The sequence below is a fragment of the Lissotriton vulgaris genome, chromosome 6 (genome assembly GCF_964263255.1).
Source record: "Lissotriton vulgaris chromosome 6, aLisVul1.2, whole genome shotgun sequence".
In the NCBI taxonomy this organism is placed as follows: domain Eukaryota; kingdom Metazoa; phylum Chordata; class Amphibia; order Caudata; family Salamandridae; genus Lissotriton; species Lissotriton vulgaris.
Genome location: NC_141694.1, coordinates 1,497,090,872 through 1,497,103,450, shown reverse-complemented (window position 1 = coordinate 1,497,103,450; position 12,579 = coordinate 1,497,090,872). Strand labels below are relative to the sequence as shown.

At 49.4% G+C, this 12,579-nt stretch overlaps 1 protein-coding gene across 2 annotated transcripts in view; it reads left to right on the top strand.

Annotated features, from left to right (window-relative positions):
• CCDC88A (coiled-coil and HOOK domain protein 88A) overlaps positions 1-12,579 on the top strand; it is an 865,879-nt gene that overhangs the window by 650,544 nt on the left and 202,756 nt on the right. For both annotated transcript variants that reach the window (XM_086927667.1, XM_086927666.1), the window contains exon 21: positions 5,840-5,983. In XM_086927667.1, the coding sequence (XP_086783793.1) occupies positions 5,840-5,983 (144 nt within the window). The remainder of the gene's footprint in view (positions 1-5,839; positions 5,984-12,579) is intronic.

Sequence of the window (12,579 nt, the reverse complement as noted above, 5' to 3'; positions counted from 1 at the left end):
TTAAAGTCTCCAAGGATATCAAACACATTTATCCCACTGGCATAGGGAACCCCCACCGTAGGGCCCTAGGGTGCCACTAGGAGATGGGCTTGTAGCCTGGCCCCCGATGTGTTATTTATGGGCCTCTTCTGTTTGCAGACAAAATACTTATAAATTACACTGTTAAAGAATAGCGTGAAAGAGGGCGGTGGGCTGGGGTGCACAGGGAAGGAAACAGAGGAAGAGAAAAACATTAAAAATGGGGAAAACAGGGAGAAGAGACAGGATAAACGAGCATTTGCAATGCAATAGCTCTAACATTTGCGAAAGTTTGAGCTATTGGCATTGTAAATGACCATGCCTTTTCTTCATATTTTTTGAACACCTGCAAGCGGTGCGTAAACACACAATTTGTACTTACAGTCCTTGCTTACAAGAAGCAAGTCTGGCAGTAAAAGCCTTGCTTCTTGTAAGCAACGACTATAAGTACAAAGTGAATGTTTACACACAGCTTGCAGTTTTTTATGAAACACATAAATAAAAGGCTATGTCATTTACAATGCCAATAGCTCAAACTCTCGTAAATGCGAGACCTATTGCATGGAAAACGCTTGTTAATATCTACACTCCTTGTAGAATCCTTTGTCTGCACTTTATTTTCATCCTCTGATGATACCTAATTGGTATTTTATTTTTCTCCTAAGTATGGCAACCCATCAGAACTTCGTGGGAGCTGCTTCTCTGCGATTTCCAACTGGATGGGCTTGAGCTGCTTCCAGATCAATGGGGGCAAAACAGACGTTCTGGTGGTGGGTAACCAGCTGCACCTCTGCACATTCACACAAACTCCCACCCTTTCAAAAGAGACCCACACTCGAGGATCAGACCAATCTATTTATTTGTTTAGAGATGCGTTTCAGCAGATTACTGCCTTTTTCAGTCTACGAAGTCGCTGGTGTTCAGTGCAAGGGACCATACATATCCCTAATGCTTGAAGAGTCCGTCTCGTATCGAAGAAGTCGCGCTAGGCTAGTGCTTGTGCTGGAGATTAGTTTCTGCTCTCCGACTTCTTTACAAGGTGTGTCCAACACTGGGCATAGCCTTTGATTTAATTATGTTCATCAAAGTGGTCTGTAAACGGCGCGCTCTGACTGCCGGTACAGCATTGGTGGTAAAAGACCACAACCCCATCACCAAAGGAGAAACACACTGCACTCCCTGAGACAATTTGGTAAGGCCATTAATTGCAACAGCAGTTTTCTCTAGGAGTGCCCCATGGTTCGTTTCGACATCTCGTCTTTTTAGGTCTCGGCTGTCGATGCGCATGCGCATCGAGCTTGCGAGACTATGGGGGCTTAACCACTCTTTAACTGACTTGCAAGGAATCGTGGCGATTCCTTGCAGTGCCCGTGACTTTTAAGCTCAATGCGCATGCGCATTGAGCTTAAAAGCGCGTGCACATCAGTTCCCTCAGCCGCACTCCAGGCCCCCGCTCCGCCCCTGCCCGCCGTGTCGCATTTCTCCTCCCCCCTCCCCTTATCTGCCTTCCCTCCGTCTGTTCCCTCTCCCCGCTCCGCCCCCTCCCCTGCCCGCCGTGTCGCATTTCTCCTCCCCCCTCCCCTTCTCTCTCTTCCCTCCGTCTTCTTTAGACTCGTCTGCAGCTCCCGTGTACCGAAAACGCGGTTCCCACAGCTCAGTGAGGCATTTAAAAATGTAAAAAAAGGAAAAAAAACATGATTCGCACCCTGTCTTCAGATTAACTAAGGTTTCCACGGGTATTAATTTGAGTGATGTACAGGTGCTAAAACGACAGAAGAAATCGACTTTCCAGTTTCCTGCTTTAAAGGTTTTTACAGCTGAAATCGACAAGCCTCAGCCGCACTCCAGGCCCCCGCTCCGCCCCCTCCCCTTGCCCGCCGTGTCGCATTTCTCCTCCCCCCTCCCCTTATCTGCCTTCCCTCCGTCTGTTCCCTCTCCCCGCTCCGCCCCCTCCCCTGCCCGCCGTGTCGCATTTCTCCTCCCCCCTCCCCTTCTCTCTCTTCCCTCCGTCTTCTTTAGACTCGTCTGCAGCTCCCGTGTACCGAAAACGCGGTTCCCACAGCTCAGTGAGGCATTTAAAAATGTAAAAAGGAAAAAAACATGATTCGCACCCTGTCTTCAGATTAACTAAGGTTTCCACGGGTATTAATTTGAGTGATGTACAGGTGCTAAAACGACAGAAGAAATCGACTTTCCAGTTTCCTGCTTTAAAGGTTTTTACCTCTGAAATCGACAAGCAGCATCAAAATCAGTTCGCTCCATTTCTCATTAATGTATTCTCTGGAGGGTGGCCTGGCTGGTGCCAAGCGCTCTTGGATTTGACGCAAAGCCAAATCAAATAATATAGCATGACCTGGCTTTGCTTCAAATCCTTCTGCCACGTGAAACCAGGCGAAAACAAGGGTGGAAGCTGTATTTCGCTTCCTATACCTATAGCTGAAGTGGGATTTATGACATCACTCATCTTACAGGCCTTACCCTACGGTGGGTGTCTGTACTTCAGAGTTTCTCGTGTAGGGTTTACCTTGAGGACGAATTCCCGATTATACATGACAGTCGCACCTTTGCACAATGGAGCAAGGCTGAGCATCATCAAAACTCTGTGCATGTAGATCAACGAAGACATCATGGATGGTCCACCCTCAACCCCTCACCCTCACTCACCCTCAACCCCTCACCCTCACTCACCCTCAACCCCTCACCCTCACTCACCCTCACTCACCCTCAACCCCTCACCCTCAACCCCCCTCACCCTCACTCACCCTCAACCCCTCACCCTCACTCACCCTCAACCCCTCACCCTCACTCACCCTCAACCCCTCACCCTCACTCACCCTCACTCACCCTCACTCACCCTCACCCTCACTCACCCTCACTCACCCTCACTCACCCTCACCCTCAACCCCTCACCCTCACCCTCACTCACCCTCAACCTCACCCTCACTCACCCTCACTCACCCTCAACCCCTCACCCTCACCCTCACCCTCACTCACCCTCACTCACCCTCACCCTCACTCACCCTCACTCACCCTCACCCTCACTCACCCTCACCCTCACTCACCCTCAACCCCTCACCCTCACTCACCCTCAACCCCTCACCCTCACTCACCCTCACTCACCCTCACTCACCCTCAACCCCTCACCCTCACCCTCACTCACCCTCACTCACCCTCACTCACCCTCACTCACCCTCACCCTCACTCACCCTCACTCCCCCTCAACCCCTCACCCTCACTCACCCTCAACCACTCACCCTCACTCACCCTCACTCACCCTCAACCCCTCACCCTCACTCACCCTCAACCCCTCACCCTCACTCTCACTCATCCTCACTCACCCTCAACCCCCCACCCTCACCCTCACTCACCCTCACCCACCCTCAACCCCTCACCCTAACTCACCCTCACCCTCACTCACCCTCAACCCCTCACCCTCACTCACCCTCAACCCCTCACCCTCACTCACCCTCACTCACCCTCAACCCCTCACCCTCACTCACCCTCAACCCCTCACCCTCACTCACCCTCACCCTCACTCACCCTCACTCACCCTCACTCGCCCTCACTGGCCCTCACTCACCCTCACTCACCCTCACCCTCACTCACCCTCAACCCCTCACCCTCACTCACCCTCAACCCCTCACCCTCACTCACCCTCAACCCCTCACTCACCCTCACTCACTCACCCTCACTCACCCTCAACCCCTCACCCTCAACCCCTCACAACACATATTGTGTTACAATAGGTGTCACATTTGCGAAAGATAAAACTATTGGCATTGTAAATAACAAAGCTATTAATTCGCTATTTTCAAAACAAGCACATAAATAAAAAATGTGTCCTTTACAATACCAATAGCTCAAACTTTCCTAATGTGAGACCTATTGCATTGCTGTGCTTCTCTCCCCTGCTGCACTCTCCTGCTCTCTAGAGATGTGGCCTAACGACCAGAGCTGCCATCTAAGTCACGTAAATACAAAACATGTTGCATTCCAAATGCTATAGGTGTCACATTCGCGAAAGTTATAACTATTGGCATTGTAAATGACAAAGCCATCAATTTAGCAATTTTAAAAACCAACAAATAAATAAAATATGTCATTTACAAGACCAATAACTCCAACTTTTCTAATGCGAGACCTATTGCATTTCCAATGCTTGTTCAAGTGGGTGTGGACTATAGTAGTAAGGACCTTGTGTTTATATATTCACAGGCAATGTGGGAATTGTAGTGTCACAATATTTAGTATAGTACTCTTCTCTTTTTTCCCACTTAACTGCATGCTTCATAGCTGGTTAAAATTCAAACAGTGACATACAACCGGTCTCTGGGCCCTTCCTCCCAAACCAATAACGGGCCACAGTGCAAGGGGCCATAACACAGCATATTGCTTGAAGAGTCCGTCCTGTACCCTGAATAGACCCCGAAGTATCTAAAAGCAGACACATTTCATGTTTTTGCTAAATTTAGTACAATTCAACATCTCTGAAGTCACGTTTTAAGGACTAAAGCAAACCTTTTGGCATTATTATATTATTCCCTTCCCCTGAAATTATTGGAAATGTCTATTTTTCAAAAGAACCAAGGACAATGTCAGTTCAACTAGTATGGGATCCTATTATTACCTGGATGCAGTCCCTTTTCCCTTTTAAGTAGATTTTTAATTAATTGATATATTTACAGCTATGTATATGCATATCATGGTCCTACATATATTTGTGTTGCAGTATCTACAAGTGACTGTGCTGGATTTACTACAAGGCTGGACTGGAGTATATATTTTAACTATTTTGAGTCCTTTTTGGTTGTAGTAACTTACTCTTTTGTGGGTGGGGGGTTGTATTTGAATATCCCTCCCGAAACCCCTCCTCATTCCAAGCTTATTCTTACTCCTCCCTAATGCTGCCCTATTTAGTGGTAAGTATTCCCCATTTTCCTAATGACAAAGAATACAACGGCAGACTCTTAGCTCTGCACCTCACGCTGGTTCCAACAAATTCTTGTTCCTGAGCAAAACTCCCCAACGCCAGCCGCATGATGCGTCTGTGCTCCACATCCAAGATTGATTACTACAAATGGGGGTGCGCTAGGTAATGAAGTCCAATAGACCGTAGGTATTTTAAAAAAAGTTCTTTGTTTTAAATATCATACTTAATTTCAGTAGTAAACAAAGCTCAGCAACCTGTTTCATTTCCTCAAGGGGAACTTCCTCAGGGCTCAAAGATATTCAATATGTTTCACAATGACGGACTTGTAATACAATACATTTTCTCCAGTGTATTTACAGGCATAATAAAGCCTGCGTGTTGCAACCGCACACACGTTTATCTGGTCAGAAACTCCAAAGTTGAAAATACCTACGGTTTATTGTACTTCATTACCTAGCACACCCACATTTGTAGTAATTCCCCATTTTCCTGTCATCCCCAGATTCTTTCCAAATTAACTGCTACCTACATGTGCGGAGACCTTTGCAACTGTGGCAGAGAACACTGCATAGAAAAGATAGGTGGGTGGGCAGGTGAAGGTCTCTGCAAGTAGGTGTGCTAAATGTGTCCATTATTATGTGAGAAGTACTATTGTAGTACTACTGATTATACTACAAAGTGTTGTTTGTAATTAAGTACTTAACTATTCATTGCAAAGGCAAGACATCATTGCAAGTACACATTGTTGTAAAATTGATGATGCCACTTAATAATAGGATGACAATTTTAAAGTTGATACAAGAGTTAAGTATTATGAGTATTGTGAAGATATGCATTTGTCATGAACTACAACAATTTAAAAACATAATCCATTTTATTTTCGTTACCCAGGTACAATCAGTTGCTAAAACAAAAGGTGCAGTTAGAGGAACTGGAAAAAGTGCTGAAAACAGAACAGGAAAAAATCCTGCTGGAAAACAAAAAACATGAAACAGTTTCAACAGATTACCAAAGACTTAGCGATGAAAATGAGAGGTATTACAAAATTGTGATATGGTATTAAGTTATTATTTTTTATACTACTTGGGAGCCCACGATACCAGTATAAAACCCTGTATTTTTTTCTGATATTCTTATTAGAGTTGGGCTGTGATGTTGCTTGCCACCCGTGATAACAAAATGACATAGCTGTACCACTGTAATAAGTTATTACATTTGAGTTGTGACATCACAATGCCTCCTGCCAGGAGCCAAGGTGAAAGACAGGTCACCGAGCATAATTACAGCTGATATTTAAAGAGAAAGAATTAGAACTGACATTTCACTTTGATCTGTTTTTCTAAAACCAGTGATCAGCAGAAAAGAGTAATTATGGCAACTGTTTTAATTTTCGTGCATTATATGCTTCACAAGAAAGACAGAATGTTGAAAAGTGGTATTACCTCAGCAGGGACACAGAGACTCAGTATATATGAACAAAGATGTTTATTTGAAGGGGGCGTGGCTAGCAGCCAAACATGGTGGCTGTGTAGTGAAGGAGCTCTGCAGGCGACGCAGCATGTTTAAATAATCCGCTCATTTATCCGGCACAAGTTCACCCCAGGAGGCGGATCCCGAGGTCAGAGGGCAGTCTGCACCGTCCGACCCAACCCCGGTAGGCATCCGACGCTTTGAACCGGGACTGCCACTCAGCGCGGGAATGAGGCCTGTAACCAGTAGGGTAACACCGGCCTCGAGTACCACCATACCCAGGCGGAAGTGAGGGGTGAGCGGCCTCAGAAAACGTAAGTTGGCCTGAGTTCCGGAGGTGAGAAGACGGAGCCCAACATAAAAGATGCCACAAACGTAGTAACCTGAGGCGAGATATCACCGGCACCTTACCAGCAGCACAGGGGACTGAACAAGGCACCGGAACGCTCCCTGAGAATACTAACGCTGCCGACCACCGGAGGCCCGGAGCTCATCCCGCAGCAGTGATTGTGCGGAAGGACCCAGACGTCCTGAGGAGCGAGGAGAAAGCACTCTGTTGGTGAGACGACGGCCGTAATCTCGGAGTGACTCCAATATCAACAACCGGAGCAACCGCATGGTTTCCCGTCACGGCCGGTCGCCATTTTACTTTCATCAGGGGTGGAGAGACGGCGAATACAGCAGCCAGAAGGTAGCCAGCATTTGAGAGGTGGAGGGAAGGACCACACATCGGACAACGATCGTCGAGGGGGGGCAAATAGACGCCGCCAGGAGCGGCGTATCACAGATACCGCTGCAGCAGACCAAAGGGTGGAGACGGCAGCCGGATCACTTCTTTGGAGCTGGGGCACTGCCGGATAACAGGGAGCCGAACCTAGCCCCACATTAGCAAACTTGCGGTGAGACCTAGCAGCAGAGGGACACACACGGAGTACTCCCCGGCGGCGAGAAGGCAGCTGCCTGCATCGGACTTGTCCCCCGAAACCAGGACGCATAAAACAAACAAAAGCATACAAAGAGCACACAAAAAAAAACCACCCCTTGTTTAATATCAGACGATAAGCGGACCTTGTACAGCCACAGCCCGATGGCACGCAGACACTCTACGGGACACAGGGCCATTGCATAACCGCGACGGGGCATAACACACTACACAGACAGAGCAGTCGGAGCCAATCACACCCTGGCAAGATATAACAAAGATCCGGCGCGCACAGGCAGGGGGGTGCCCCGTGTGCGACTACAGAGAGTTTACCGGAGGGGCCCAAGGACCCAGGACCGACAACGGCACAGTGGCCCCACGGGAGTAATACAAAGTGCTAAGTAACAGGACACAAATCCATGCGCACCAGGCCTACCGGCACAGACACTGTAGCTCTACATTATCCGGTACCAAACTCGTAGTGACGGGAGCCCTTCCCTGCGGGAACTGTGCGATCGGAGCCCCTAACAACAAATATGTGGACGCATCCCTGAGGCACCAGACTATCGAGTCGTCGGACTTACACTGGATTAACATCGCCTCACTGAAGGCCGCCTCTGACTAGCGCTGCTTGCCAAGGAACGGAGTACGGAGTTCAGAAGGTACTATTGGCACCGGCACAAAGTAGCCCGCTCCCTGCGAACCAGTGAAGACGGCCACTATGGCGGGCAGAGGACCCAAAAATATGTCCACGCAAGCCAAACTGGACAAATACGCATACGATAAAAACAACCCGCCACACACGGAGGGACGCACCTCCACGGGAAAAGGTCAAGACATTGACGGTGCCAAGAAAGTGACACTGGAGGACTTCATGAAGACACTATCCAGTGTGCAAACGACGGTGGGGTCGATCTCTACAGACGTGAATTTACTACAGTCAGATCTTCACAAAATTTCGGAACGGGTGGCACAGGTAGAAGTGGTCACAAAATCTCTAGTAGAAGACACCTCGGAACTGCAGCTGGCCATGGAACGCATGAAAGCCATGAATAAACAACTCCAAGAGAAGCTGGACGATCAAGAGGGGCGCTCGAAGTGGAACAATGTGCGAATTTTAGGAGTGCCGGAATCAGAAGGCAAAAGAGCAATGGGCCTCTATGTTGAAGATCTAATAAAGACTAAATTGCAGCCCAAGGGACTGTCACAATTTTTTTCAGTGGAGAGAGCGCACAGAGTACCCGGCGGAGCACCGAAGCCGGGTGCTGCACCACGTCCGATATTGGCCCGGTTGTTCAACTTTAGAGATAGAGATATAATACTCCAAGCAGCAAGAATTTCACCGCCCATCAAGATCCAGAACTCAACGCTCGCCTTTTTTCCAGACTACACGGCGGAGGTTGCCCGGCGTCGGAAAACCTTCTTGGAGGTCAAAAAAGCACTGAGAGCGAAGGAACTGCCTTACTCCATGTTGTTCCCGGCGAGGCTGCGAGTCATTGCTGACGGAAAAACATGGTTTTTTGACACGCCAGAGACAGCTCAGGACTGGCTGGAGGGCTGGCGACAAGTAGGAGCGCCTCGCCATTCTAACAGAGCCCAACAGAACCAACGTGCTGGAACGCCTACAGAGACACAGTCCTTGGGGCCAGGAAATCTAGAGCGGACATCTGAGGTGAGATCCGAGGACAGCACACAGTCACCGGACTCCTGAAAATCACGAACCCGCAGCTAAGACGACTATAATTACCTACAGTGGGGGGGCTGCCCTCGGACTCCCGGACGGGAGAAGCTGAGGAGGGTGAACGACGCGCCGCTGACATGACACTCCTTACCCCCGCAAGCAAGTACACTGGGTTGGGGAAGGGTAGAGCACTCTGCTAAGTTGGGGAGGCAGGCGGTTCCATGTCCGTGGAGCAGGGGGGCAGAGAGGTGGGGTGGGGGGTGGGGGTGTTCAATTGTTTTGGTTCAAGATCCACACGTTGAGACAAATTGTGTCAAGGTTAGCACACGCACATTACAACAGGACGGCAAGTATAATACACTGATTAAGACAGAAAGGCAGGGCGCATTCACAACATCTCATTATGACACATCACTCCCAATCCGCCGCCACTGATGGCACGGCACACCACACTGCAGTCACCCCCCTTAGGATACTTACCTGGAATGTACGAGGGCTGGGAGACAAAATAAAGAGGGGACTGGTTTTGCAAGCGGTTAAACGTCAGGGCCCAGCACTGGTGTTACTTCAGGAGACACACCTTACGGGGAAGACATGCCGAGCACTAGATAGAAAGGGGTTATAAAATGGCTGCACACTCAGAGTTCACCTCTGGCTCAAGGGGGACAGGTATCCTGGTAAAAAAGACCTCACCTTTCATTATTATACAACACAAGGTAGACGATCAAGGTCGTTGTGCGTAGATCCATGGCCAATGGGAAGGCCGGCTTCTAAATATAGTGTCTGTTTATATACCACCAGCCCTCCAATCAATTGCGATGCCAGCGATGGGAGAGTTTCTACTGAATCTCCCGAGGGGGGGATACCATCTTTGGGGGAGACTTTAACTCCATAATAGACCCGACCCTAGACACGTTCCCCGTGCGGTTCGCGCGTCCAGACCCTCCAGCTTCCCGGGCTTTCTAGACTCGATGGGCCTAGCGGATGTCTGGAGACACAAGCATCCCACAGCAAAGCAGTACACCTACCTCTCCTCAGTCCACAATAGTCTGTCTCGTATAGACTATTTTTTGATGCTTGGCAACGGCATGAGCGACATAGACACCATAGACATATTGCCCTGGGGCATATCCGACCACTCCCCAGTGGTACTGACACTCTCCAGTTGGGAAAAGACCCGAAAAAGGATCTACCCCATATACCCCAACTATCTGGAAGTCCCCAAAATCAGAAAATATCTTAGGACAGCAACTACCTACTATTTTGCTGAAAATGCGCCATCGGTAACCTCTCCTTCGATCTTATGGGAAGCTTACAAAACGGTCCTGCGAGGACAGGCAATCGCTTCCATTTCGGGACACAAACAAATGCACCGGCGGGAGCTCTCACAGCTAGAACTGGCGCTGCACACAGCGAACGTGGCCCATATGGCGGATCCCACGACAGACTCCGCACATACACTGAAACTGTACCAGCAACAATACCAAGACCATCTCAAGATGCAAGTGACCGACGGCATCGCTAACACGGCCCATAGAGTCTATGATATTGGGGACAAGGCAGGGAAAATGCTGGCCTGGCTGGACAAAAGGGGAGGGAGCAACAGAGGCACACAGCAGTTATATAACCGTGAGGGGCGGCTACAATCACACCCTGAGGACATAGTACAGACACTAGCGGAACATTTCCAGACAGTTTATACCCCAGAGAGAGAAATCACAGAATGGGCAGCAGTAGCTTCCCTCAGTCACATAGAAGAGCTGGAGGCAGATCTGACGGCGGAGGAAATACACCGGGCGATCCTTGCAATACAATCCGGGAAAGCTCTGGGCCCGAACGGGATCCCCATAGAATGATAGAAACTCAGCAAACCACTGCTGACAATGTACACTGAGAGCTTGGCGAAGGCGGAACTCCCGCTGCAACAACGTACAGCAACGATCGTAACCATACCGAAACCCGGTAAACCACCGGCGGATTGCTCGCCGTACCGCCCGATATCCCTTCTCAACGCAGAAGCAAAAATTCTCGCAAAGCTGTTAGCTAATAGGCTAATGAACCATCTCCCGCTGTTGATCCACCCTAATCAATCGGGCTTTATACCCAATAGGAGCACGGCCCTCAACCTCAGGCGAGTACACGGAATCCTGGCGCGCGCTCCTTCATTATCATAATCGGCGATGATCCTCTCTTTAGATGCCAAAATGACATTCGACATGGTTGAATGGGAGTACCTGTTTGCAGTCTTGTCCCATATGGGCTTTGGCCCCAAGTACATTGCCTGGATCCGTCTCTTATACGCCAACCCGATCGCCCAAGTCATCGCTAACGGCCACATCTCTCATACATTTCCATTGGCGAGGGGAACCCATCAGGGCTGTCCCCTGTCCCCCTTGCTCTTTGCCTTGGTTTTGGAGCCACTGGCGGCGCTAATTAGTGCAACGCCTTTATTCAAAGGGATCAGTTGGAAAGAGGGATGGGAGGACCGAGTATCGCTCTATGCGGACGACATGTTAATATGTTATGTTATGTTATGTTACATGCTCTTATATAGCGCACGGCTGCCCCAGCAAAGGGGCGTCCCGGTGCTTAATATACTTAACAGATCTGGACAGGGGCATCCCAGCACTCCTTACACTCTGTGACACCCACGGGAAAACGTCGGGATATACGTTTTGAAATGGCCATAGCCCTCACTCATAGCGGACTACCCGCTTATGCTTGCATCGGACTCCTTCAAGTATCTGGGCATACATATCACCGACAACGCCACAGAGTTCTACGATAAAAACCTAAAACCTCCCCTGGAACGTCTGCGTGCTGATGTTAAACATTGGGCGTCCTTACCACTGACCCTTCTCGGCCGAGCTGCTCTCTATAAAATGATGGCGCTCCCGAGATTCCTATACGCCCTGGAAAATACCCCATATCTGGTCTCGCCGCAATACTTCCAACAGGTCACAGCGTCGGTGTAGGAGAGTAGGGTCTGCAATCCTATGATCACCCAGATTTTTTGCTTTTGTTTCACTGGTTTACGACTTTCTCTGGCTGTGGGCCTGCCAATCAGACCCACAGCCTGGCTGTTCTCTTTCTAAATTACGATATGTACCCTAGGTGCATTTACCAATTGGTACTGGGCCACCTTATCAGACCCTGTAACTCAGGGCATAGGTGTACCCAGGGCCGCCAGGGGCTGCAGCATGTATTATGCCACCCCTGGCTGGCCTCCTAAATTTGACACAACTGGCTGCATGACAGCTGGGGCGAAGTCGTGTAATCACCCTTTGCTTTAGATATAGTAGCTCTATATCTAACCATACAATGGACACCCGAGTCCCTATCAGTCACTCCTATGGCAGGCCTTGACAATCCTGAAGGCAGAGTGCATGGGCTCGCGTGAACTGTGTTCTGGCCCGAGCCGAGCCGGTTGCAGCTTGCGGAGAAAAGACCCAATGGCTGTTCCATGATAACGCGTGCCACATCGGTAACTTCGGTGTCGCGTTATCAAGACATGTCGAGTAAGGTGTCATACGAATCGGGATGCTGCCCTCTCACCAA